Here is a 26,121-nt window from a genome sequence, read left to right on the forward strand (position 1 = left end):
GATCTTAAGCTTTCCAACCCAAACCAAATAATTCTATAGCTTTTCACACTGATGCTTTTCTGTCTTGAAAGAGCTGCAGAGGATGTATGCTGCAGTATCACAGCACAGAGCGAGCCTGTGTGTTGGAATTGCTCCCCTGGGACAGCGTTGGAAAATGTGTTAATTCTTGACACATCTATTAGCACAGGATATACAAATCTTTAGGGAACTTGATGTTTGAAGCAGGAATTTCAGATCTCTTTTGCAGCTAGAGCTGTGTGGCAGGGCTGGGGTTACACGTGCAGGTCTTTGTGGTAAATCCCGGAGGTGACAGTGACTGAATTGTGGAGAGAGGTGAAGAAAAGCATCTGCCCATGTGGAGCGGTGGCCTGCTGGGGCCTGGGTGCTGGAGCTGTGTTCGTGGCTTTGCAGGTGAGACTGAGTTAGATACAGGACTTCACACTGGGAGGAGCAGGCGCACGGCTTTGTATGAACCCTGGCAGCTTAAGAAGGTTGATTAATATTTATCGAGGACAGTGGTTTGCTTTTGTGTCAATCTTTGCCAAGTCCCAGTTGTCTGGCATGTTAGAAAGACTGTAAATGCTTCTCCAGGGTTTTAGCAACTTCCCTAGCAGTGTTTCCCATCTGAAGCTGGGGTGATCTGTCACGCGTAGGCAGTCTGTGTGCACTGGAGCAGTTGGGATCTGCTGCAAACCAGAACCACCTCAATAAATAGTATATATATATGTTTTTGTTGTTTTTTTTTTTTCACTGGGGGAACCATTTTCATCAGAGGGGTTTGCAAAATAGGTTTTCCAGATCTTGGCACCTGGATCTGATGGTAGATGTCATCCATGAAGCAAACTGGTAATGAATGGGGTCTTAGCTAAGGGAGTTTGTTGTGTTCCCATTGCAGGAGTGGACAGGCTGTGAGGCTGCCATAAGCTGAGCACAAGCTAACCAGGGAACCCTTTATAAACAGCTTGGGTGACTCTGTTGGGTGTCTGAAAGTACAGGACAAACATGGGAACTGCTTTGCTGGTGGCAAGAGAGGACAGTGCAGCACTGTGCCAGGGATGCTGCCATGGGGACTGAGCAGGGAACAAAACACCTTCCAGCATCACCGGGGATGCCCAATGGTAGTTGTTTTGAAATGAACACTTGTTAGGGTTTCCTGCTTTGGAACTTGCACTGTGGTGGGGATCTGCAGCATGAGGGGATGGGGTGGGTGCTTCCCACCTCTGGTTTCACAGTGACACCATGGAGGTGGGTGCTGGGTAGTCCCTGCGGCAGTGTGGGCAGCCATGGACCCCGCACCGGGGCCCATGGTAGGTGAGGCTGTAAAGTATCTCCATTAAAATCTCTTGGCTGACGCCAGTATCTGAGGGGTCCAGAGAAGCTGTGGCTGCCCCATCCCTGGCAGTGTTCAAGGTCAGGTTGGACACAGCGGCTTGGAGCAAGCTGCTCTAGTGGAAGGTGTCCCTGCCTGTGGCAGGGATTAGAGCTGGATGAGCTTTAAGGTCCCTTCCAACACAAACCAGTCTGGGGTTCTATGATCCTGATAGGAAAATGCCCGCAGAAATGGGGAGCAGCCACCTGATGGCCTCTTGGATGCACTTCCAGCAGTTGCTGGGCTCTGGGAGGTGGCAGCACCGTGACCAGTTCTTGCATTCAGCCTTCAGTGGAGCATAGAAGAGTTTTGGTCCCTGCTGCTTTCTGTCTTTCCAGCAGAGCAGCAAGGTTCACTCCTGGTGTTTCAGGTGCTTAGGTGGGTAAATAAAAACACTGGGCAAGAGTGCCATCACCATGGGTCTTTCTTGAGCAGTTTTGATGCTGCCAGGCTATTAAAGCTGCAAATCTGTTGGAAACACAGATCATTGCCTGGCATGTCTCAGCAGTGTGAAATGGGCTCCTTCCTATGCTGCTCTTCTTGCTATAGCATGTTACTGATTCATATTGAAGGGTGCAGAAGACAGCATAAATCTTTTGTTGCGCACACAAGATGTTAATTCGTTTTTCCTTGTAAGCAAAATATGAACCCCAAAGTTGTGAATGTGAACAGTGCAGCTGTGGTATGTTTATTGAGGCCTTGGAGCGCTTCTTAGAAGTGTGTTATGTTGGTGCTGAGAAATTGATGTCTTTGGCTGTTCCTGCTGGATTTCAGCACAAAGAAGGGTTTGAGCTGAAGTTTGAAGTTGTTTTAGGGTTTTTGCCCTTATGCCTGTGGTGTGAACTTTCCTTTACTCTCCCTTCTCCAATTCCTTGAAAATCAAAGTACATGTGCCCAGAGACAGGCTATGCCGTGGTAGCAGCATAGTCCTCATAGCCAAGGTGAAGCTGTGCTGGGCAGACCCTGGTGCTGGTCACGTATGTCCACTGGAGCATCGAGGATCTGCTGCCTTGTGAGGCAGGGCAAGAGCATGTGTGCACCTGATGGGACAACCAGGCCTGCTGTGTGGCTCTGGTGGGGTCCATGCTGCTGCTGTGGAAATTGAACAAACTGTGTCTCAAGTGGAAGCACCAGGGAAGAAGATGGGTGATAAGGGGAGGGGGTGGATAGTGACAGGGCACTGGGCATGGGTGGCAGGTCCTTACCTCTTGAATTAAAACATGTGAGGGTTGCATCAGGAGCATTTATCTGTTGGGTTGGTTTTGCCTGACGGACCCTGTGCCAAAGCCACTGGTAGAAAAGCCGCACTTTGCCAGGCAGTGTCCTCCATGAAGGTGATACGAGGCTCAAAAGGTTCCCACTTGGTTTCACAGGGTTAATGGGGATAGGCAGAAATGAGGCTTCCTGTGCCATGGGGATCTGGAGCAAAACACTGCGTGTGTGGGGAAGAGCAGCACTGGGCCAGGGAGGGAGCTGGGGAAGGGGAAGGCAGCAATGGGGACACGGAAGCTTGTTTCACAGCATGCTCCTTCCTGAAGGGTGGCAAATGACCTGATGAGCAAAAGGCTGGAAGCCCCCTGTGAGACAGCCCTTGAGAGAAAAGTGAGGGGCAAGAGAGGGAGACCTGGGCAGGAGGAGTCAGACACTTCCCTTGTTTCTGTTGGTGTCTTGGGGAAGAACTTGCTTAAATGAGACCAGAGTGCTCTGCTCATCCCACCTGAGACATCGGTGAGGCACTGCCCCGTGAACCCCTGTTCTGTTGGAGAGTCCTCAGCAGTTAGACTTAGAAATACAGAACTGCTGTGTCAGGAGATGCTCCTGGCTTAGTGGCTGAGGACTTTCATCATCCCCTCCGATGGACATCAGGACAGCGATTCCTAACTCCCAGTGCTGTTTATTGCTTTCAGCAGGATCTCCTTGTGATCTCTTTTGGTCTTCACAATTAAAAAACCCAGTACACTAATGTGGACAGAATGGGTTGCTCCCCCAAAATAATTATTCCTTAAAATGGAAAAAGCCCCCCCAGGTCCTCTGGTTCCTGCTGTTCTTCCTGATCCATGGCTGCAGGGCTCTTGGCGCCTGGGCCCGAGGTGTTTATCAGAGCTGGTGGGATGCGGGCTGTGATTGACGTTGCCACTTTTCTGGCATAGGTAGCTAGAGGGATGATGGAAACATACTTGTTGCTTTATCCAAAGAAACTGAATCCTTTCCATTGACCTTAAGCAAAGGCATCAAGGGCAGATTTTTTTTTTTTTTCTTGCTTTTGGTCTGAGGACAGGCTCCTAAAATGAAAAAAACCCCAAAAAACAGGAACCCCCCCAACCAAACCCCTCCCCAGCTCTCCTCCCTACAGTGTATTTTATAACTCTTGCTCTTCTGTTTTGTAATGAAAACAGTTCCTGGCACAGCCTTTTGCTTTATTTATGCTTGTTTTACATCAGGAATGGCTCCAGGTGCCTCAATGCATGTCCCAGGGCAGCATCACTGTTTCCTTCTGCCAAATGCTTGGGCATGGTCTCCACTTGATTATGTCACAGTACCTCAGTCATAAAATCAGAGACTGGTTTGGATGGGAAGGGACCTTGAAGCTCCTCCAGTTCCAACCCCTGCCACAAGCAGGGACACCTTCCACTTGAGCAGCTTGCTCCAAGCCCCTGTGTCCAACCTGACCTTGAGCACTGCCAGGGATGGGGCAGCCGCAGCTTCAGTGCTGAGTTTCCAGCCTGAGGGAGCTAATCTTAATCTGGTTGCAGTTTCTTGCACTTGAAGCCTAACCTACCAGAGCCAGGCTTCATAGTGGAGGTATTTATAGAAGCTGGTGCAAGTGCTGCTGGATGTAGCATACATGATGTATTGCAGGTCATGGAGGTGCATGTCTGCTGGTGCAGGAAGCGTCTGTGCAGCTCTGAGTCCTCTCCCAGCCTTACATCAGTGAGATGTCCTGCTGGTGGTTTGTTTAGGACAAATGTGTTCCTATGTAGGGGTTTCAGGAAGGGACCGGCCAGTAACCCTACAGAGCCCTTGCTGACCCGCTCTTGTGTAGCGTTGGGCTCCCTAAGTGGAAGCACTCTTGGAGCTGTAGGTGAAGTAGGTATAAATACTCATATTAATGAGGTTATGTCTAAAAATGAGCATACTTAGTACATTCATGCCATGCAGAATTGGTGTCTTGGATTTGGATGTTGCCTCTTGGAATATACTAAATTGCAGTTTTTGTTGAATGGCAGTAAATGTCAGTAACAGACTTGGACCCTTGAAAGTGAGTTTCTGTAGTTACTGTCCTTAAAACTACTAATTCCTCCCAGGCTTCTTTCATTCAGACTCCTCAAGCACAAGTGCACCATATGCTGAACTTCTTTGTGTTTTGTTCCAAAATTTAGTTTTTTTTCTTGGAAAATGGTTTGTCTTGAGGGCAAGGCTGGAAACTGCTTTCCTCTCAAATTAGCTGCTGCTGTTGGAGTCTGTCCATGAGCAAGACTGGAAAGGAAGGAAATACAACTGAAATCCTGTAGGTTGGAAGGGCCTGTGGGAAGGCAGCACTTTACTAACAGCAATGGAGACAGGGAGCTGTGAATCCTGCTCAGGATATCAGCAGCTCTGAACGTTCCACTGCTGTCTCTACATCAAAGCAAGCATTTTGTTAGCAGACAAGATCTAACAGTTTGGGTAGTAAAAGCTGTGTGTGTTGCTGTGTTTGTTTCGTGTCTCAGGTGAGAGTTGGCACTAGCTTTGCTTTCAGATGCCCTGGAAGAGATAAGACTGAATAGTTTTGTCTTGAGAAGATAACCCCAAACATTCAATTCCCTTTCCAAAAGGAAGCAAATCATCCAACCCATTGGGCCCCCTGGCATCCCTTCCTCCCCATTTTAATTTTACAAGGGTGAGGTAAAAAGGTTCCATAGTTCATATAGGGGTGTGGAGCAGTCAAAAGCCTTTTTTGGGATGAAACTGAAGACTTAGTACGTAGATGAAGTACTTTATTTTTGAAAGGGTAATGGAGAAGATGGCTTGCATTGACTCTTGTTGGACTCCCAGTTTGTTTTAGTGTGTTGTTTTGTTTAAAGTCCATGTTTCCATGTGACTTGTTCTGAATGGAAATTCCTGGCATTTCTCAGGATCGTAGAATGCTTTGGGTTGGAAAGGATCTTCATATCATCTAGTTCCAAACCCTCTGCCATGGACAGGGACACCTCACCCGAGACTGTGTTGCCCAAGGCTCTGTCCAGCCTGGCCTTGAACGCTGCCAGGGATGGAGCGTTTACCATGGATGTCTGTTTCTCCCTGGTCACGTTCCTTGTTCATCACCTGAGCAAAAGCAAACCATCCTGTTTGCTTCCTGGGGACAGGTTGTGTTTCTGTGTTTGATTTGTAGAAAATCCAGCTCTGGGTTGTGGATTGACATCACTGAAACTGTTCTTAGGAACCTGCAGAAGTAGAAATCAATAGATTGTGTTAAAACGTGTTCTGCGGTGTGAAAAGAGGAGGAAACTCGGTAACAGTTGCAAATAGTCATATAGGAGCAGGCTTTGAGAAGAGGAGATTTTCTGGCAGGAGTTTGTAGTTCACTGCTGGGCCACTTCAAACATAGATGCTCTTCTCAGTTGTAGAGATGTTGCTTGAGGGAAAATCTCAGGACTGTGTATTATTGCCCTTAGGAGAGGGGTGTCAATAAAACATAACTAGAATAATGGTGAACATTGTAAATCCCTGGACCCACTCCAAGAGTGGGGGACCAGGAGCAGCCCAAGTGAGTGTCGGGCTGTATTCCCATTGCACTGCCACCCAGCACATGGGAATCTGCTGCTGAATTGTCACCAAAAAATGGTGGATGCAAAGCTTTGGGTAATGGGCTTCATGCTGCTGGCTCTTGTACAAGTTTCTTGTGTGGGGTTTATGTGTAACAAATTAGGTGATTTTTTTAGGAAATGTAGTGTGCCTGCAGGTACTTCCAGGTCATTGTATTGCGCTAGGATCAGAACTGAAAGTACATACCGGGAAGTTAGAAGTGCGAGGTGTGGCAGAGGAAGTAGGTGGTCATCTCTGTGTGGAAATAACAACCGGGGAGTGATTGGAGTCATGCTGTGGAGCTGCATGTGCTATACATTGGGTAATTCCAGCAGCAGCATTCGTATCCTGCAGCAGCATCTGTGTCCTCAGGACACAAGTTCACCCAAATATACCTGAGCCTGTCACTCAGCATCCAGCTTAGCCCATAGGGGTGGCAGGTTTTGAGGGGGTAGGTGGGTGTTTGCTGGCTGCAAGCTTTCCTGTGCCTTCCAGACTGCAGGGTCGGTGTGTTTCTTTTGAGTGCATCCTTAATTCTGAGGATTGTTGGGTTTATCAAGCTGGCTTTGGATGTATGGTGTCACAATGATCTTAAAGGTCCTTTCCAACCTAAATGATTCTGTGGTACTATTGGCAGGGTGGGAGTCAGTGTTTTCTCCCAACTCACAAGTGATAGGATAAGAGGAAATGGCCTCAAGTTGCACCCCACAAGGTTTAGATTGGAGATTAGGAACAATTTCTTCACCAGAAGGGTTGCAAGCTTTGGAACAGGCTGCCAAGGGCAGTGGTGAAGTCACCATCCACGGAGGGATTTAACAGACACGTAGATGTGGCACTTGGTGATGGTTTCGCGGCGGACTTGGCAGTGCTGGGGGAATGGTTGTGCTTGATGTTCTTAAAGGTCTTTTCCAACCTTAAAGATGATATCATGCTTGTAGTATTTCATGCCCTGAAATTGCTGTAAAGTGCTTTGACCTGTACCTAGGTTTTTTGTTTTCCTTTTTGGTCTTGGAATTACCCAAAACACCTCTTTAACCTCTGTGCAAGGTAGAGGAATGCTTCAGAGCAGGATGGTGCCTTCTGACTTTTCCCAGGAGGGCTGTGGGATAGTTGGGGATATGCCACCCATGTTGGGGTGCAGGCAGAGGGAGGTGGTTGTAGGAACCCAGATATGGTGCCAGCTTTGGACTGCCAGAACCTCCTGAAGTGAGCAGCAGAGTTGTTTAGACTTCACTCAGGCAATGGGAAGCCCAAGGGGGTTCAGTTGCAGGCTCCTGGAATGTGGGGTGGGAGAGGCCCCCATCTTCGCATGTTTTGGTGGAGAGGAGTGCAGCTTTCCAGTGGCCAAGTGGGGACAAGACTGGGTCTGCTGCAGCCCAGTGACAGGGCTGGAAACGGACATCTCCCTTCATAGTCCCTTACCCTGCTGCTGCTCAGCAGGTCATCTCAACTTCAGTGAGAAATACAGCCACTGGCTGGAGCAGTGGCCAGGACTCCTCCCACCCTACTGTTAATTTCTTCCCCTGTGCTTTCTCAGTTGGCTGCAGAGCAGAGCTTTCACCCCTCTGATGGGCTGAATTGTGCTTTCTGCTTGGAGGCCACTTGGCAGAAGGAGCACACAGCAGGGCTCCTACATCCCTGCTCAGCCTGGCAACATCAGTTTGCTGTCAGGCTGAGGACAGCCCTCCTACAGACACCCCAAGGTGCCCTTTCCCCTCCTCAGCACTGTCCACCCGGGGTCTGGTGGCATGCCCAGGCTGTGCTGAGCAGATCGGGCCCCTTTCCCACTGTGGCTGAAGTTGAGCCTAAGCCATGGATCTGCTTAGGGGAGTGATGGTGTGAGGATGATGCTCAGCCCTGGTGTGGTGGTGCCATGGTAGACCTGGCAGCCACTTGCTGGTACTTCAGCTGTCGCAAGAGGAACTGGCTTGGAATGAGATGGTGGGAGCTGACTCCAGTTCTCCATCCCTGTCTCCCTAATCCAAGCTAACATTTGCTAATGTTACTGTGAAACGTTTTCCTTTTCTTACAATACACCGTTTTTCCCTGTTGATTTCCAGATACTCTCAGTACTTCGTTGCTGACCAGAAGTTCACTTTTTCTCTTGTCTCCCAGGTAAACGCAAAGCGCTGAAGTTAAATTTTGCAAATCCACCTTTCAAGTCCACAGCAAGATTTACTCTAAACACTTCTGGAGTTCCCTTCCAAAATCCACACATGTGAGTATAAAGCCAAAGGCGCAACTAGTGGGACAGCTAAGAAATTACTTAGCCAAGATGCAGTGTTATTTTAAATGTACTTCGGTTATTTGTAGTTTGTTCAGACCTGTCAGTTTGAGTCACTGTAGAGGTGACTTCCCCCCCCCTCCCCCCCAACCCTCAGGATTAAACAAAGGTGAAATTTGGGATCTTCCTGTTTTGCACTGGAGCTACTGCCTTCCAGCATGGATTAAATTGAGTTAAATTGTAGCTGATAATGCAAGATATGCCTAGAATTAATTTCCAGACCTATTTACTGTCATTTTCCTGTCTCTTTATTCAGTGCTTATTACTTTTTGTTAGAGGGAGGTTCTGATTTCTGTGTTACTTGTGGAAGACGTAACTGTGATAGATTTTTTTTTATTTTTTATTTTTACTTATTTTTCAGCACTAAAATAAAAGGCTTGAGGTTTATCCCTCTGCCACCATGGCAATGGCAGGGAGTTCTGCAGTGGTTAGTTCTCACTGGGTGTTCTAGCCAGGTAGCTGCAGGGTGTCCCTGTCCCCAGTTTGAATGCAGGTGTGGCATAGAGCTGTTCCTGGCACTAGTAGATAACACTAGTACATCACCACAGGAAGCAGTAGCTTTGTATCCTCAGATCCACCAATGTAGATGCATGGGTGATGCACCCACAGCCTGTATGTGTGGCAGCATGCAAAGACAGCCCAAATTTTTCCTCTCTAAATTCCCCAGCAGGTCTCAAGAGTTTTGTCAGTGGCAAGTCTCAAACTGTGCCTGCAGCTTCCCTCACTGCCTGGACTCTCCAGGGTGTCCCTAGCCATGGGCTGCTTCTGCTTGGCTCTGCATGGCGCTGCCTCTCCCCTTGAGCTCAGTGCCTTCTGCTTCCCCAGGACATGCCCTCTGGGGTCTCTTCTTATTTCACATAGTTTCTTTATGCTGGGTGTTTTCAAACAAGCCTTTATCAAGTTAGAAACATGTTTCTGATGACTAATGATTCTGTAATGATGATTACAATATCTAGAAATGTTATGGAGTACTTCAGATTATTATTCTTACCATCCCACCTGACCTTTCCAGCAAGTCCTCCTCTCTCTCTTTTCCTCTCTGAAAGAGTATTCTTACTGGTTGTGGAGCTAGCATTTATATATTCACCTTTCATGTCTCATCACATCATCGAACCCTTGTAACAGTTTTCTCTAGAACTCCATCTGGGGCTCTTGCCTCTCTCAAGCCTCCCTAGTCCATTAAATACAGGAGGACTTAGACTCAGGTAGTGAGTTCCCACCATCAGCCACCTATAGGTATTTGACTTTCCTTTTTTATCTACGTGGATTTCTGTCTCAGATTCACTGGAAGTCACAGTGGCTCCTGCCTAGCACGCAAGAGCTTGTGTTGTTAGTCAGTGACATCTTAAGCTTCATGTTTGTGCAAGTGACTGTCAACGTTGTCCATTGAGAAGGTGCTGCCCTGTCTCCGTGGGAGTTGCAGTTGTTGGCAGGGGTATGATGCTGGGCTGGTTAACGGTATAACTGGTTCTGAGGGCTTGGAAGTGTTTTGGGTGGGATATGATAGCTGTTCAAGTGTCAAAAATGATGTGATGTGTCTGTGCTAAAGCTTACTTGGGAGGCCACAAGTGGTAGCAGCCATTTGTGTTTGAAAGAGTTGGATGCTGTTGCCTGGATTGCTTTCTTTGTGTTGGGGCTGATTAAGCTCAGATACAGCTAATTCACCCTCATGTCCTTTATGTTGTCCATAGTGGATGCTGTTCCTCAAAGCAACGTTCACAATTCCTGGTTGCACGCTTCTCTCAAGTGTTTGTCTCGCAGCTGGTGCATCATGGTGATGTATCTGCATCTCCCACCTCTTCCCAGAGAGCTTGGAATGGTTTTTCCTCTGTCTAGAAACCTTTCTAGACTTTTTGAATTGGATGTTCCAGACCTCCTGGCCCAGATGCATTCCTGATGCAAGGTGTGTTTCTGTCCATGGAGTCGCTTCCCTTCCCCAGCCTGATGGAGCAGTGGCCTCAGCTGCCTCCCAAACACTGCTGGGGCTTTCCCTGTGTAAACCCTGTTGGTCCAGATGGGTGGATCCGAAGATACAGAGAGGTCAATTTCTCACATGAAATTTGGGGTTCTGTGACTTGGATCCATCGATCCAGAGGTTCCCGTTGCTCCTGCTTCCAGGAGGGCAGAGGCTTCGCTTGTCACATGTGTGGCCTGTGCTGGGGCACATGAGGAGGCAGCAGCAGTGACCCGCAGCAGCCACGAGATGTCAATTGCCTATTAGCTGTATTTTGCTTGATTAACAGGTTTTGGTCGGGGAACTGATCAGGCTGGATTGGTGGATGCTCAGGTAAGAGTGTGGTTTCTTACTATGTAGACAGAAAGCAAAGGAGCAAATAGGGCTTTTCATGCCTCTGTGTGTGTTAGGAGGGAGCAACCTCTGTAAAATGCATCACTGGAGCAAAGACACTGCTGACAAGGAGGGAAGGCACGCTGTAGCCTTGGGAATATCAGAATATTGGGTGTAGCTGTGCTCCTCCTCAGTGCTGAGGCTTTGTACCCCAGTACAGAGGCATGGACCCCACGTTCCCTGCCCAGTGTGAGTTCAGCTTTTTCCTTACAGTTTGTTTCTCAGTCTGAGAGATCTCAGGAGTGTTGGAAAAGAAGTTGGGACTGTGGAAGAAACCATGTTGGAAATCATGCTCAGCCAGGGGAGGAGTTTAGCTCCAGTGAGCACACATGGGCTGGAGGGAACTCAGTGAGGTTTCCAGGTGATCTTTGTGTGATTTCTGACTCTGTTCATTCCTGCTAGTTCCTTGGGTTTAATGGCATGTCCAGAGGGACAGTCTCAAAGGCTGAGGAATCTCAAGTGTAAAACGTGGCATTACGAAGGCACTGACCAGTGCTTCCCAGTTGCCTTCCACCCTGTGGCACAGGAATAGCTCCTGTAGCCTGGCGAGCATCATGCATTTGGTGCTTCTGCCTGGAGGCTATTCCCAGAGCTTCACTGCTGCCATGGGCAGAGGCATTTTGTTAATATATAGGCTCTACCCTGGAAAACCATTTCCAGGGGGAGTGCACATAGATTAAACACTGCTGAATACAGAAAGGTGGGACATGGGTTCACAAGTCTTTTTCCTGCCACTCCTTTTCCATCTGTGGTGGCTTGGAGCCGTGTCTTATGGTTTAGATCTCGAGCTGGGTTACATCATAGAATCATAGAATAGTTAAGGTTGGAAAGGACCTCGAGATCATCCAGTTCCAACCCCCGTGCCATGGGCAGGGACACCTTCCACTTGAGCAGGTTGCTTCAAACCCGTTTGTCCAGCCTGGCTTTGAGCACTGCTAGGGATGGGGCAGCCACAGCTTCTCTGGGCACCCTGTGCCAGTGCCTCACCCTCACAGGGAAGAACTTCTGCCTTACATCTAACCCTGTTTCAGTTTGAACCCATCACCCCTTGTCCTATCGCTACAGTCCCTGATGAAGAGTCCTCTTTGCATCCTTGTAGCCTTCTGGATACTGGAAGCTGCTCTGAGGTCTCCACGCAGCTTCTCTTCTCCACGCTGAACAGCCCCAGTGTTCTCAGCCTGTCTCCATATGGCAGGTGCTCCAGCTCGTGATCATCCTTGTGGACTTGCTCCAGCACCTCCATGTCCTTCTTATGTTGAGGACCCCAGCACTGCACACGGTGCTGCAAGTGGGGTCTCATGAGAGCAGAGCAGAGGGGCAGGATCACCTCCTTTGACCTGCTGGTCACGCTCCTGTTGATGCAGCCCAGGATACAGTTGATATCCTCCTGGATGTATGAGTGTGCTGCCATGGGAGTGCAGGAGGTGGTTGCCAGGGCAGAATGCAGAGCAACATGTAGGAACACAAGACCACACACAGGAGCAGCCAGTGAGTGGCTGGGACCTGTGAGCTTTGCTTTGCCATCTGCATGATGGCCTTGGAGCTGAGAGCTGGTGAGGATGGCAGTAAATGAATGGCACTGGGTGGCATAGCCCTGCTGCTCCTGTCCTATCCTTGCCCAGCCCACGGCACTCTCAGACCCTGGTCAGGACACCTCCTTTCTTGACCTTTTCCAGTACATCAGCTACTAGTTGTGTTGGGATGGCCTGAAGGAGGTTGCCTTTGTCACACATGGCCAGGAAACCAAGCAAGGAGACAAGCAGAGCAGAGGCTGCAACTGCTCAGACAGGAGGCAGTGGCAAACCCCCTTAGAATCAGAACATGTGTTTAAATTGAGGGGCTTTGAAATGACCTTTAAACAGGAGACTGACTCAAGGGTGGCTTTCAATAAGATTAGAAATTGGAAATACCTTTCCAGCTGCTAGAATTTGTGCTGTGGGTCCCTGAAATCACCCCTGAGATGCTGAGAGCTGAGACATCCCTTGTTGCAATTGAAAAGGTTCTTTGAATGGTTTTCCTGTGCAGATCCTGTTGGGCAGGAGGGCAGAGCCCTGGGATGCCATGTTGAGGCAGGGGATTGGAAGGAAGGTCTGTTCTGGTTCTGGGACTGCCTGTGACTGATGGAGCTACAGAGAATATGTGTTTTGTTTGCTTCAGCCATGACTACTTCCACCAGATCCACTTTATAAGCATAAAGAGATTTTGTGTAGGTAGGCATGGTCCCAGTCTACCCAGGAGGTACAGCCCAGTGATACACAGACATATGCAGGGTAAAAGCAGAACAGAGCCTGAATTACAGGGAGTAACTGGGGAGTAAGATTCTTACTGGAAAGGGTGCTGTCTAGAGAAGATGCTTTACTGGCAGGTGGACCCCCAGTCCATTGAAGTGCTCCTGCTTGTGCCTGGTCTGGGTCAGCCTGGGCCATGTGTGAGTGCTGTACTCTGCAGGCTGGGTCACACTCCACGTGATGGAGACCCCAGTTCTCATCGGTTCTGCCTTAGGCCACGTTATCAGATGCTGACTTGGTTTTCCGTGCAGCAGAGGTGACTGGAGGACACCAGCCATGGTTAGGGTGAGCTCTTAAACTTCTGGCCCAGTGTTTTTTCAGTTGGTATTTCCTGAACCCAGGACACGCCTGAAGAGCATCCCACCTTTTACCTCATCTCTTCTGCGTCCAAGTAGGATTTAGGTCACAAACAAAATAAGCTTACTCAATTATCTGTGTGCAGGCTCTACAGAGCTACCTGCAGCTGGTGGGCTTTGCCGAAAGCTGGTTCAAATAACATTAGCAGAGGAATGATGTGGTGAGCTGTGACTGCATGGCTGTGCACGGCAGGTTTCCCTAGGTCTGTCTTGTCCTGGCCATCGCTGGCATCCCTTGAACCAAGTTGTTCAAGATGAGTGGTTTGGTTTTCTGGGAAGCTTTGTACTCTTCTGGTGCAGCGCTGCCGTGATCTGGACTTTAGAGTTCAGATCCACCTGCTAAGAAATGGGCACACATAATGGCTTTTGTTTGGCACCTGGTTCCCAGCCTGGTGCCGAACTGTCTCTCGACTGTTGGAGTGTCACCTCTCTAGAAGTTAAAGCCTCCTCTGGAAAGGTGACAAAATGAAATCTCTTTCAGTGCTCACAAACACAGCTTCTGAACTCCCTGGTGGTCTGTTGGACTCTGCAACCCCCTGTAGCATCTCATGGGTTCTTTGTGGCTTAAGCTCCAAGGGATGCCTCTTTGTACCTTCTTCTTGTGACACTTGGGAGAGTAACTCCCTTTCCACAGAGATGCCCCAAGAGTGTGTTGGCAGATGTTTGTTTAATAGTCCTTTGGGGGTTGGATCTCTTACTAAAAGCAAGTGGAGGCCCAGTTGCATGTCAGACTCTGCTGCTTCCCATTTTCCTGCATAGCTCAGGGACTGTCATTATTCCTGAAAAGGGTTTTTCTCCCTGCCCCAAGTCTGTCTCAAGTATCTGCTTCTCTTTTAATCTCAGGCTTTTCCAAACCTTTCTGACATGTGGTTTCAGGCTCTCTAACTGCAGAGCCTGCAGCTGGCTGAGTTCATTAAGACATAACCTGTGAGAGTAACTACCCTTTGTCTGAAAACCATTAAAACCCCAAGTTGGAGGATCCTGAATTGGCATGTTCCCAATTCCTGGTGTGAATTTTCCTGTGAATATTTCTCTATCTGTTCCCTATTTCTCTCAGTCATTTCACATGTTTATTGTTACTAGTGTCTGATGCCTTTCTGCCGCATGGTGCTTCTCCATTGCAGGGGTGATGCCTGCAAGCCTCAGAGGGAGGCTTCAATGTAGAAGGTACCAGCTGATTTTTCTTTCTATGAGCGTTCTGCAACATAAAATCACAGAATGGTTTGGGTTGGAAAGGACCTTAAGATCATCCAGTTCCACCCCCCTGCCATGGGCAGGGATGCCTCACACTATACCATGTCTCTCAAGGCTGTGTCCAAACTGACCTTGAACGCTGCCAGGGTTGGAACATTACCTACAAGTTGCAGGATCTGAATGTGATCATGAGGAAACTTACTTGTATTTGCAGTAAGCACAAGTAAAATGGTAATTCCAAGGACTCAGCAAATACATTTACATGTTTGAGTCTGTAGTAAACATGCTCTCGCTTCTAACACAAACATCACCATCGCTGAAGTGCTAGAGCAATGTTTCTTATGTTTTTCTGGAGCTTTCTTGACAAATCCATGAGCTTTGCTTTGTGTTTAACCTTCCTGTTTCTTCCAGAAGCTTGCAAGTTCCTTTGGTTAGTGATATCTTTAGCATAGATGACAAAAGAGATGATACAGATGTAAAACACCCATACTCAGTATCTCTGACTTGGAGTGGGTTGCCTTTTCAGGGAGGTGCTACCGAAATCAGTGTGAGGTTTTGACTGAACATGCTGCATTAAGGTCTGGTTTTGTTTTGCCTTCTAAGTTTTGGTGTTTCATTTAAGGTGCTAATCCTGCTCTGCAGAGGAGCCTTTTGGTATCTGCAGCTCTAGCTGCTTCCATGTCCTTTGAGCATCAGTGCCCTGGTAGGACTGTTCTCTTCTTGATGATATCTCAGCACTCTGCTTCTGAATTTAGGTCTTCCATATCTGGAACCAAGATTTGGAGTTTGTATATGTGCATTAAACTAATTCACATTGATTGTTTCAGCAGTGCTGAGCACCCAGGTTCCTGCCACACTGCTGCAACCTGGTCTCCTCAGAACTAATGGAAACCTAATCACTTACCTTGGGGTGGCTATATTAAATCCAACCCCCTGTTATATACTAATCAGGCTCCCACAGGTTCTGAGTGCTTCACACATTTTGAGTGATTAACTTTGCAAACCTAAATGGTTGCAAAAACTCCTGTGTTCTGACTTGGTGGGGTTTAAGAAAGTCAGTTTAATTCTGTTGCCTCTGACCCAGTGAGTCAGAGGCAGCTCAGGCTCTGGCAGGATCAGAGCTGTTGCATTAATGCTCAGTAGACCCCAGGGATCCTTGAGTTACAGCCCTCTTCACACAGCAGGAGGGATACATGTGGTCCTGGCATACCTGTGTAATGCATACCAAGATGTAACTGCTGCAGTGCTTATTTAAGAGAAGTGAAAGCAGGTCAAAGAGTTTGAGTCTGCAGCAGCTCTTCCAGTCCTTCATGCTCTTGTGGTTACAGTTTCCTCTCCTTTTTTCCTTCCTTTAATTGTAGGTGCTGCATCCCCTAGCAAGGGCAGCAGTGTACATGTATGTATACAAGCTGGTTGTAAATCTTGGTGTGTGGAGGTTTTAAAAGCATGCAGGACACCAAAGTACTCTAATCTTCTTAGGAGGGTTAGAGAGAAAATGGGAGACCATAGCTTTATTCATGTTAGACTTTTCAATAGCATCTGAACCTGTGAGTGTGTTTTTCAGAGTATTTTAAGAGCTGTGTGTCTGTGCTTTACCATTTCATCAGTAATTCTGTAAGCCATTCTAAACCTTCTGTTTCATATGTTACAGAGAAGGTATGATACATTGCTATCTCTGAGCCTTTAAGTGGTCTCATTATCTACCTCTAAAGTAACTTCTTGTGATTAAGAATTACAGGTGAGATCCAGAATTCCATTTGGGAGCTGGGAGTTGCCAAACTTGTGCCTTCCTTCCTCCAGTGATGAGCAGTCTTTGGGACTTGAGCTTTTTGATCAAAAAGAGCCTGTGGCATATGTGGTTTCTGCATCCTAGGGTGCCCCAGCCATCCACTGGGCTCTGTACATTGCTGCTGTCCTGTCCAAGAGGGGGCATTGAGCATCCCCACACCTGAAGTCACCAGTTCCTAAGGCATGCTCTGAAAACACACCAGTCCCTACTCACTGCAGTTAAAATTTATTCAGGGAGCAGGAGATGCTGTTGCTCATCTTCATGTAATATCTGAGAACGTGAACTGTCCTCTTGGCCTTTCTCTTTCAGCTTCTTTCCTTCTTGATGCATGAATCCAGCTTTCTGAGTTGAGGATTGATCCAGGGTCACCAGGGGCAATAGGTGTCCCATCCTCTATGTCCTAGAGACCAGTGTCCAGGAACATAGATGAAGGTCTGAGGCTGAAGAGAGCCTGTATCCCCAAGTTCCCTCCTTGGGCAAACACAGGAACTGCTAGCTTAATATGCAAACCCTGCTGGTGTTTGGAGAGGAAAATGGGATGAAACAGATACTTACGTGCAACATCTCTAAATATATATGTGTGCACACACAGGTTTGGTCTCTTCCCTTTTTCTGATAAATATGTTGTTCAATAATTATTTATAAGTAACAAAGCAGGACATGGCTTACCCATTGGGCTGAGGTTGATGCCTTTGAAGAGGAGTGGTCTCTGCTGTGTTTGTGGTGTCTGGCTGTCACTGTTGGACTCCATTTAACCTGAGATGGTCAGGCACAGACTTCTTTTTCTGGTTGTGTGGCACAGAGAAATGTCAGCAAGGCTTTTATATATGGAGCAGCACTATTCATAGCTGTGAGTTAAGTTGGACTCAAACCCTATGTTTCCATATGTGGACCTTGCAAACCAACATTCCTTCAGGAAACCCCAATAAACAACTGCATTACTAGCTGTAGGAATGAACTTTGTTCATTGCTATTCTTCATACTCGGCATCACGCTGCATTACATCAGAGCAGGAGTACATACTTCAGCTCTTCAGACGTTCAGCGTCACCTGGTAATAAAGTATCTTGCATTTTACTCTGAGAAGTGAGCCAACTCTTCTGCTTTATGGGTTCAAACTGAAGGAATCAGTCGTCTCTCTTGTCTTCTGCACACATCAAGGAATGGAGAAAAAAGAGAGGACAGTCTGCAGACTGGGAGACTGCTTCAAGCCCACAAGTCGTCGTCAACAGCCTCTATCTTCATCCTTTGCATAAATGTGAGTGACTTTCAGCATGTACCATGGAGGATATTTGGACTGAATGAACGGGATGCACCCAGGAGAAACAGCTGCTGTTCAAAGAACTCATGGAGAAGACATGGTGGTGGATTGGATGGATGTGGTGGAGGTGGGGATTGTCCTGCAGGGCTAAATTGGTTTTGTCATTCTGCTTGTACGAGGAACTGACTTCTGAAAAGGACTTAGGTTAACTGGGTTTATGGTATATTATGTTGGTGAAAATTAGAGACATTGTCTTTGAGGTTCAGGTAGATGTTCTTCCCATCATGAAGGTCCTTCCATTTTGGGAAACCTCAGATATGTGAGAGCAAGTGTCCAAGCCAGTCTATACTGGATTATGCTGACACTAAAAGATCTTCTCTTTGAGCCTGTTTTAATTCCCTCCTTTGTAAAATATGCCTGGAGTTAATCTGGATGAGCAACTGGTCCTTCGTGCCCAATGTAACTGATGCTTTTGCAGAGACAAGTGTGGATCAGTTGAAGTGATTGTTTCAAGTATCTCTTGCTACAGTAGTATGACGGTGGTTTTCCTCTCTGAGGCTTCCCTATCATCCAGCTGGGTTTGTTTTGTCACTGATGTTGTAGGTGGCTATTTTAAACCAGTGAATGATGGGAAAGGTAATTCTCTGGGACTACTGGCCTAGCTCCTTACAGCATCCTTAATTTTCTGTGAGCATCCTTACAGGGCTTGCAGAAAATCACCTCCTGGCTCCCGAGAGTCAGTGGAGAAAACTGCTCTGTGCAGCCATCTTGGAGGAGACCAACATTTAAAACCTCACCCATAATACTAGAAGATGGAAATGGGGACCTTAAACAGGCAGTTGCTTTTACTGGCCTTATGTCTTAGAGAAAGGGTACTTCAAAACTGCAAGTCACATTTGGTCTACTTCAGTCTTGTTATGAGCTCTCTGTTAGTCACCACATTTCTGGTCGCTGCATCTCTCTAGAAAAGCCATCTGTCTTGCAGTTAGGTGATGGCTCCCATCTGTCCTTGTGTGCCACGGGAAGAAAAGCACTGCTAGGTACATTCCTGGCACTGAATTCCAAGTTATTTCAGGCTGTGATGCAGCCCAAAGTTTAGTTCTTGGGTTTTGATTGGGTGTTGTTTGGTTGATCCTGAAGGAGATGAAGGAGAGCTTTTATCTTGCCCAGACTAGGCTTGGATTAATTTAAATTGGAAAAGTCTCTTGTTGAAGTAGTTGAAACAAACCCATTTCATATAGTTGAAATAACAGTGCTTATTACCCACCTCTCCAAGTGTTTCCAACCAGGAGCTGAACAAAACCATGAGTTTTCATTGCTGAATGTTTGTGGGTGGCTGCATTGGTCCTTGGCACAAGTACTTGAGTGCTTTTTTTTCTGTGTGCCCTCCACAAGGGGCTTAGCAGGAGCCATCCTTGGCTGAGCTACTTCAACTGTTCTGAGATAACGGGTCCTCGTATCAGGAAAGGAGATTGCCAGAGCTGGACAGCTTTAGGGGGTTGGAGATCCAGAACCTGGTTCTTGTTCTTGGAATAGAGTGGGAGTTAACCTTGGTTGAGCTGTCAGTTGTGTGACTCTGGAGGTAATAAGAAAGGATGTAGTTATTCAAGTCATGCAACCTTATTCCTTAAGAGAGGGGATAAGAAAAGATGACAAGATAAGGTAGGATGATAAATTGATAAGCCCCACCTGGGAAAGACCAGATTGGTGGATTCAGGATGGAAGCTATATTAAAAAGCATTATATATATATATATATATCTCCACATATATATAGTAAGTTCTGCTTTATAAACCACAAGAAAAACAGAGCAATAATGATCAATGTGCCTTGAGGAAACAGCATGTCACCAATATATAGGTGTTTAGTTAGGAATTTGAATGCATTTATTCCTGTTTCTAATCATGCTAATAATGCAGTTGGAAATAATAACTGCCATTGCTGTAAGAAAACAAATTGCTTATGATTTAATGTGCTAAAAGACAGTTCAAATCACCAGGGGCTGCACTGTCCTCCCAGTGAGGGGAGGTTGCTTACATGAAGAATGTTGAACTCCCTGTTTTCTTGTGCCAGGCACTCAGTGAGCAGTGTGATTAGCTGAGTATTGTGTTATACATTACTGTGGCATGTGATAACAGCACCATGTTTTCCTGTCATTTCCACAACTTTTCCTGCCTGAAGTGATACACAAGCAAGCCTTGGTAGTAGTCACATTGTCCCGTTCAGCTTCCAAAGGAGAGAAGTGGACCTCATCCAGAAACTTTCCAGCAGGCTACAGTAAGCGTAACTCCCTGTGAGCCATTATCAAGTATTTTCCATCCCCACAAAAATGGCATTGATGAAAGTAATGGAATTTGTCTCAGAAATAGTGTCATTCCATTGAGGGATTTTTGTATAATGATACTGCATGACAGTAATCATTTTACAAACTATCCCAGGTATGTATTGGGGTTCTTCTGTTAATTCCTATGGATATGTTCCTGTCTCTGTTTCCTGTTCTTGGGTAGCTGACCGTGGCTCTGGAGGTGCAGTGTTTCAGAAGGAGAGTCGGCATGCTCGCAAGGGTTATTTAAATTGATGAGCTCAGGTTTTGCTGGTGTTACTCTGCAATGCTTGTAATCCAGTGTAAGCTTTAAATGCCTGGCCATGGTGGGCTTAGGGGATGTGCTGCAGCCTGGTTCATGTCCAAATCAGAGTGAGTTTGAGATTAATGTACTCAGTTAACCTCAGGACAGGCTTCACCGTGAGGAATTGAAAGGTTTCCTCTGTGTCAAAGGCAGGGTTAATCAAAATCAATTGGAACTCAAGTCATTTACCAAAGGAGCTTAATAGAAAATACTAACATTTTGAAAGCCTCTGACAAACCCCATTGCAAAGAGCATCCCTGACTTCAGCCTTGTGAATGTGCTGGGCCTGGTCTTGAGGGCTGTGAAGGGGCCGTGCAATCTTCCACTCTTGGTTATTGCCTTTATTTTAAAGCTTTGGAGGAGCGTAGAAAGCCAGAGCAATGTTCGGGAAACTCTCTGCCACTTGGTCGTGATGAAAGGGAGCATATGTGCTTTTGCTGTTAGTCTGAGGTAGGAGATGCAAAACTAAATAATTTCCTTCCTTTGCCACGTTTTCTGTATCTCTTCTTCATGACTAGGAATCTGTTACTAAATATAAGCCTCAGGACATCCTCTTGCAAGGATGCTGTTGCACATGGGCTTATTGGAAGCAAGAATTTCTTCCTGTGATGGATTTGCAGGAGCGCCAACATTTTGAGCCCTCTAGAAAAAAATCTGACCTTTCTTTGGGAGACTTTCTCCAGGGAAATTGAAACGAGTTATTTTATTAGCATCAGCCTGCAGGGTCTGAAACCTGTATGAGTAACAGAGACATCGAGATAGAAGCACTACAGCCTCTTGAGGCTATTTGAAAGACGTGGTTGAAATGTGTTAGCCAAAGTCCTCAGATGTGTTTTCACTCTGAAGTTAGGAACAGTGCACAGTGTCATTAGAACCCTGCAGTTTGCATGGAAGCTTTTTTTATTGTTAGGATTTAGGTTTTACCTTTGGCTGATTCACCACAAATTCAGTTTCTGAAATCCTACTGTGTCGAGCAGTGGTTTTGCCAAACTTGTGGAGAAGTAGAATGTGTTCTCATCAACCACAGTGTAAATAGGAGCTGTAATGAGAGATGTCCTAGAAGAATCCAGCACCAGGCAGGAGTGTGAAGGACAGTTTGCTTGGGTCTTTCTGACTCTACAGATGTGTTTTACTCATGTCCACTGTAATGTTGAATACCTCAACTTTTGGGCTTCTTTGAGCCCCACAGAACTCTCAACCAAGTAAACCAAAGAGGAGATAGGTAGCTACTACCTACAGCATCTTTCTGGCCTTGCTTCCTGTCTGATAACTGTCAGTTTTGCTCTAAAAACTCCACCAACTTTTCTCTGCTTTTCCCCACAGTCCTTCTTTTTCATGCCAAGGAAATGCTTGTTTTAGGAAGTCCAGGCATCCCTGCCCTTTGGTGCTAACATCAGGGCTTGGGGAACTAACACAGCCTGTCCCAGAGCTTCCTCCTTGTTTTTCCCAGGAGGTTCTGTGTGGCAGACCTTCCTGCAAGGGGAATGGAGCTGGCCTGGAGCAGGGAGCAACATCCATCCCGAATGCGTGTGACCCCGTCCTTGGCCCGGCCGCGGTGCCTGGCGCCAGCCGGCCGCCTGCCTCCTGCCAAGCTGGACCCACGAGCGTTTTCATTTCTGACAAAGGGCAACTGTTCCCAGGAGTTGTTGTCTTGCTCGGTGCTCCTAATCCCTGGAATAACTGCTGTGACAAGCATAGTAACCATCTGCAGGAAGGCCGATCCGTTAGGGCCTTGTGAGTGCAGTGATCTCAGTGCCCTCCTGAGCCCATCCTCTCTTCAGGTTTTTATTCCCTTTACAACTTTTCAAAAGCAAGACAGGGAGTTGGAGGCTCAAGTTCTGGCCAAGTCATGAGGAGTCCCTAAGGTGCATTTGAAGGTACTGCTTTTAACTCTTTGAGGAGTATTTAGTCCTCTTTAGCTGTTTATGTATATTTTAAAGCAGACATTAAGCCTCACGAGTCCATCTTGCCCATCCTGAGCCTTCAGAGAATCTGTACATTTTGCCCAACATTCCCAGGCCTAGAGAGATTGGGCTTGCATAGCTTAAAAGCCAAATGGTAAAGAGGAGGTGTTTGTCAGCTCACGTCTGTGCAAACTGAGCACTAAACACAGGGACTGAAATCAGATCGGAGGCAGGAGCTGTGGCTGGGCATTAGTTACTTTTCACCTTCACTAGATGCTGTTCTGTGGTTCCCCTTCTATTTTCTGAAGCAAGCTGTTGCCGTATCAAGTGCACTGGGATGTAGTGCAGGCTTTAGCCAGGCTTTTTTATATTTTGGGGGCCTGTCCACCTGTGGATTTATGTCCTCATGGATCTGCAGCAGTGCAAATCTAGTAATAGATGTGCTGCACTGGTGATTCACTTGTTCTTATTGCCACACTCAGTTCTACATCAGAGAATTCCCATTTTATATCAATACAGAGAGTCTATGTTCTAGATTTGGTTTGTTGGTTTGTTTTTTTTTTGAGCTGCTTTCTTGGCATGGAAATCCCTTGGGAGTCTTGATTTATAGTGAAAAACTGTGTTCAGTTTCTCTTAAAGCTAGGTCATGCTGCTTAAAGGAAAACTGCACCATTTACATGTGATAAATCAGTTAAACATGCAAAATCTGTGTGAAAGTGTCTGTCAGACTTATTATTGGGCTATTTGACCATTTCCCTGGGTATTTGAGAAAAGGTAAGCATGAGCTGTGGCTGCGTCACAGAAATGAAGCTGACTTCCAGCACATGAGGTTCTGTGGGTGATGGTGATGGTCCATCTCGGTCCTAACCCCTGGAGCCCCGCTGCTCCACAGCACAGCTGTAGAGGGCAGACCTGCAGAGGGGCATTTCCTAGCTCCCGCCTTCCCGAGCTCCAAGCACCCATCCTGCAGCTGCAGGAACAATGGCACAGATCCGCTTTCACGCTACAGCTGGGGAGAAACAGGCTTCTTGTGTAACAAGGAAATAATGAATTCAGATTTGCTTTCTCTTCTGATGTAGGGTAAGAAAAGCAAAGTTTTCTGGGCAGAAAAACAGACAGCGGGAAGAGTGGGGATGAGTTTAATGGCTTCATTTTAATAAACCACATCAGCATTTGAATCCGTTAACTCTCTGAGAACTTCAACATGAAATTTTGCTTTGAAGCAAGAAATGGAAAGGGTTTGCTCAGAAGAATCCAACCTCACATTTCACTCTCCCAATAAGGCCTCTCTGCCTTTTTTCCCTGCCTTTTGGAACAAGGTTCCTCTCTCAATGGTCGTGCTTCTTCCTGCCCAGCTGGCAGGAGGTCAGCAGGAAGTGCCCCTTCGCTGGTGCCTCTCGGCTGATGCTTCTCACCTACCTTCTTCCAGCAAAAGAAGAACTATTTTTATGGTGCTGATAGAATAGGATGGTTGAGCAAGCAGATAGTGACTGATTCATGCAGTTTCCGGCATAATCAGCCTACAGAGTCTGGAGGTCATGTTGCTTTTCTTTTTCTCTCTCTTCTCCTCTTTCCCTTTCTTTCCCTTTCTTTCTTTTGCCGTTCTTTCCTTTTCTTTCTTTCTTTTCCCTCTCTTTCTTTTTTCCCTCATTTTACTGCCTTATTTTCATTCATTGCTTTTTAGTAAGCAAATTCCATGGAGATCCCACCACTCAGTGCAGTGATTTATTAGGCACAGACACCCTCAGGTGTGTGAACAGTGCTAGTGAAGGGCTGTCACCTCTGCTCCCTGGGCTGCTGTGTCTGTCACATCCGTGCTGCATTGTAGTGCTATCAGTAGGTTTCCCTAACTATTCCTAGGGGATGTGGAGGGGATACCATAGGGAGTGGCAAATGGGAAATCTCAAGCTAGGCAGGTTATAGAGCAAGAAAGGCCAGAGCAGGCAGAGCAGTGGTGAGAGGAGCTGCTGAGCAAGGCTTCCGTGGAGCAGATGAAGGGTTCAGGACATGCAGCTGCTCAGAGCCCCAAAGTGCTAAACCAAAGGGGCGCAGAGAAGCTGAAGTGCAGCAGATGAAGCCATTTGAACCGGGGCTGTTCCAGTCACTTGACCTTTGGACCTGACCTCGTTGCCCTCACAAAATCCAGGTTCCAAATAAAGCCCGGCAGAGGTCTTGGTTGGGTGCAGCCTCGCAGCCGGCAGCACCCTCAGCTGCTGGTTGGCACACGGCTGCTTTTATCAGCATGGAATCGCCCATAACGTGTTTATTTAAGGCTCCATAAGCTTTGTGTGTTTGGTCAAATACTTCACCTGCGGCCTGGCTGTTGGGCGAGCCCCTGGATTAGTGAGTGGTGACTTGATCAAATGCCCAAGAGAAGTGATCAGAGTCTGTGGGATGACTTTGATAGAATCTCCCTTGTACACAGGGTGGTCAGAAGGACCTGTGTGCTGTCATATTGGTGTGCAGTGCACTGGGAGCTGTCTTTAATGCTATTAATGCTACTTGGAAGTGGGAAAAGTCAGGCTTTTGGCTTACTTTACAACCCAAGAAGTGCAAATCAGCTTCTGAATTAATGAAAACCTGACAAATTGCATGGCATTTTTGAGATGAAAAGTGTTGAAAATACTTGTGCATTTCCTACTAATTCGGCAATAGCAATAGCATTGCTGCATTTGAACGAGTAATTGGGACGGCTCAAAACAACCATTGAACTCTTCTGTCCTGCGCATCTGGAGCATTGGTTTGCTCCTTCCTAGTTGTCCAGGATTTGTGGCTTCAGTAGGAGCAATGTTTGCCTGAAAATGTTAATTCAGGTGTTTGGTAAAGAGGCACTTGAACAGGCAGGGTTTGTTTTCATACACTGCAAACAACTTGGGGTTTATCCATGGAAATGATTGGCTGTTTATTTGGTTTTGAATAAATTAAATTATTGCTTAAAATGTTTTGGGGTTTTGTTTTTAAAGTGCAGTTTTCCATTAAGAGCAAATCCTTCCTAAAGTGCCCTGGATTCACACAGAATGTGCCTGTGTTGTAGAAACCAATGGGAAGGGAGGCAGTTGCTGAGAGCATGGCAGTGTAGAGCAGCAGAAGCTATGGGGAGATGGGGCTCTTCAGTCTCTTGGTTCTGCATGTTACCAGATCCTGCTTGAAGCCCGATGTATTTTGTGCCAAGTAGAAAGAACTGTGTGAGTGATTAGAATGACTCTACTATATGAGACACATTGAATTTTACACTGCAGCTGGAGAAATGTAGATGCAAATTGAAGCTGTGGGCAAGTGTATGTCATTTTTGATTGACCATTTTCCCCTCACCCCTGCACCTCCCCACCCCAACCAAATCCTTCGTGGAGTCCGATTGTTGCTGTAGCTTTTGTGAACCCCTCTCTTCTAATGTTTAATCAAGTGCTGAAAAGAGACATTTACAGACTATTTAAAATGTGGAAAAATTGCTTCCCAATATTTTTGACAGAGAGAGACTGAGAACACACAGCATTGAATCATCAGGAAAATTGAAGATTTCCCCTGAACAACATTGGGATTTTACAGCAGAGGACTTGAAAGACCTTGGAGAAATTGGACGAGGAGCTTATGGTTCTGTCAACAAAATGGTCCACAAACCAAGTGGGCAAATTATGGCAGTTAAAGTAGGTGATGCCCATACTTACATTTGTACTTCAGTCCATTAGGGATGAAATGTGATGGAGAATTAATGTTCTTCCATCTAGCACCCATCTACTGCTCTTTTCTATTTATTTCCAGTGTAAAGGCTGCTATTTGCTGAAAATACGTTGTGTAATGGGCATATTGTCAAGTGATTTGTGAAGCTCTCATAATTGCTTGTGCCCTTTTGAAAATGTCTATCAGGAACCTGCTATTTTGAGGGGATCACATGTCTCTGGAGACTGATAATGGGGCATG

The 26,121-nt window shown here is 46.7% G+C and overlaps 1 protein-coding gene across 3 annotated transcripts in view; it reads left to right on the forward strand.

Moving 5' to 3' along the window:
- MAP2K4 (mitogen-activated protein kinase kinase 4) overlaps positions 1 to 26,121 on the forward strand; it is a 75,698-nt gene that overhangs the window by 16,898 nt on the left and 32,679 nt on the right. For all 3 annotated transcript variants that reach the window (XM_061461929.1, XM_061461927.1, XM_061461928.1), the window contains exons 2-3: positions 8,270 to 8,372; positions 25,673 to 25,847. In XM_061461929.1, coding sequence (XP_061317913.1) covers positions 8,270 to 8,372; positions 25,673 to 25,847 — 278 coding nt within the window. The remainder of the gene's footprint in view (positions 1 to 8,269; positions 8,373 to 25,672; positions 25,848 to 26,121) is intronic.

This window comes from Pezoporus flaviventris, unplaced genomic scaffold, assembly GCF_033815535.1.
Source record: "Pezoporus flaviventris isolate CSIRO_AGI_PZ_B2104156 unplaced genomic scaffold, CSIRO_AGI_Pfla_v1 ptg000034l, whole genome shotgun sequence".
NCBI classification, from domain to species: domain Eukaryota; kingdom Metazoa; phylum Chordata; class Aves; order Psittaciformes; family Psittacidae; genus Pezoporus; species Pezoporus flaviventris.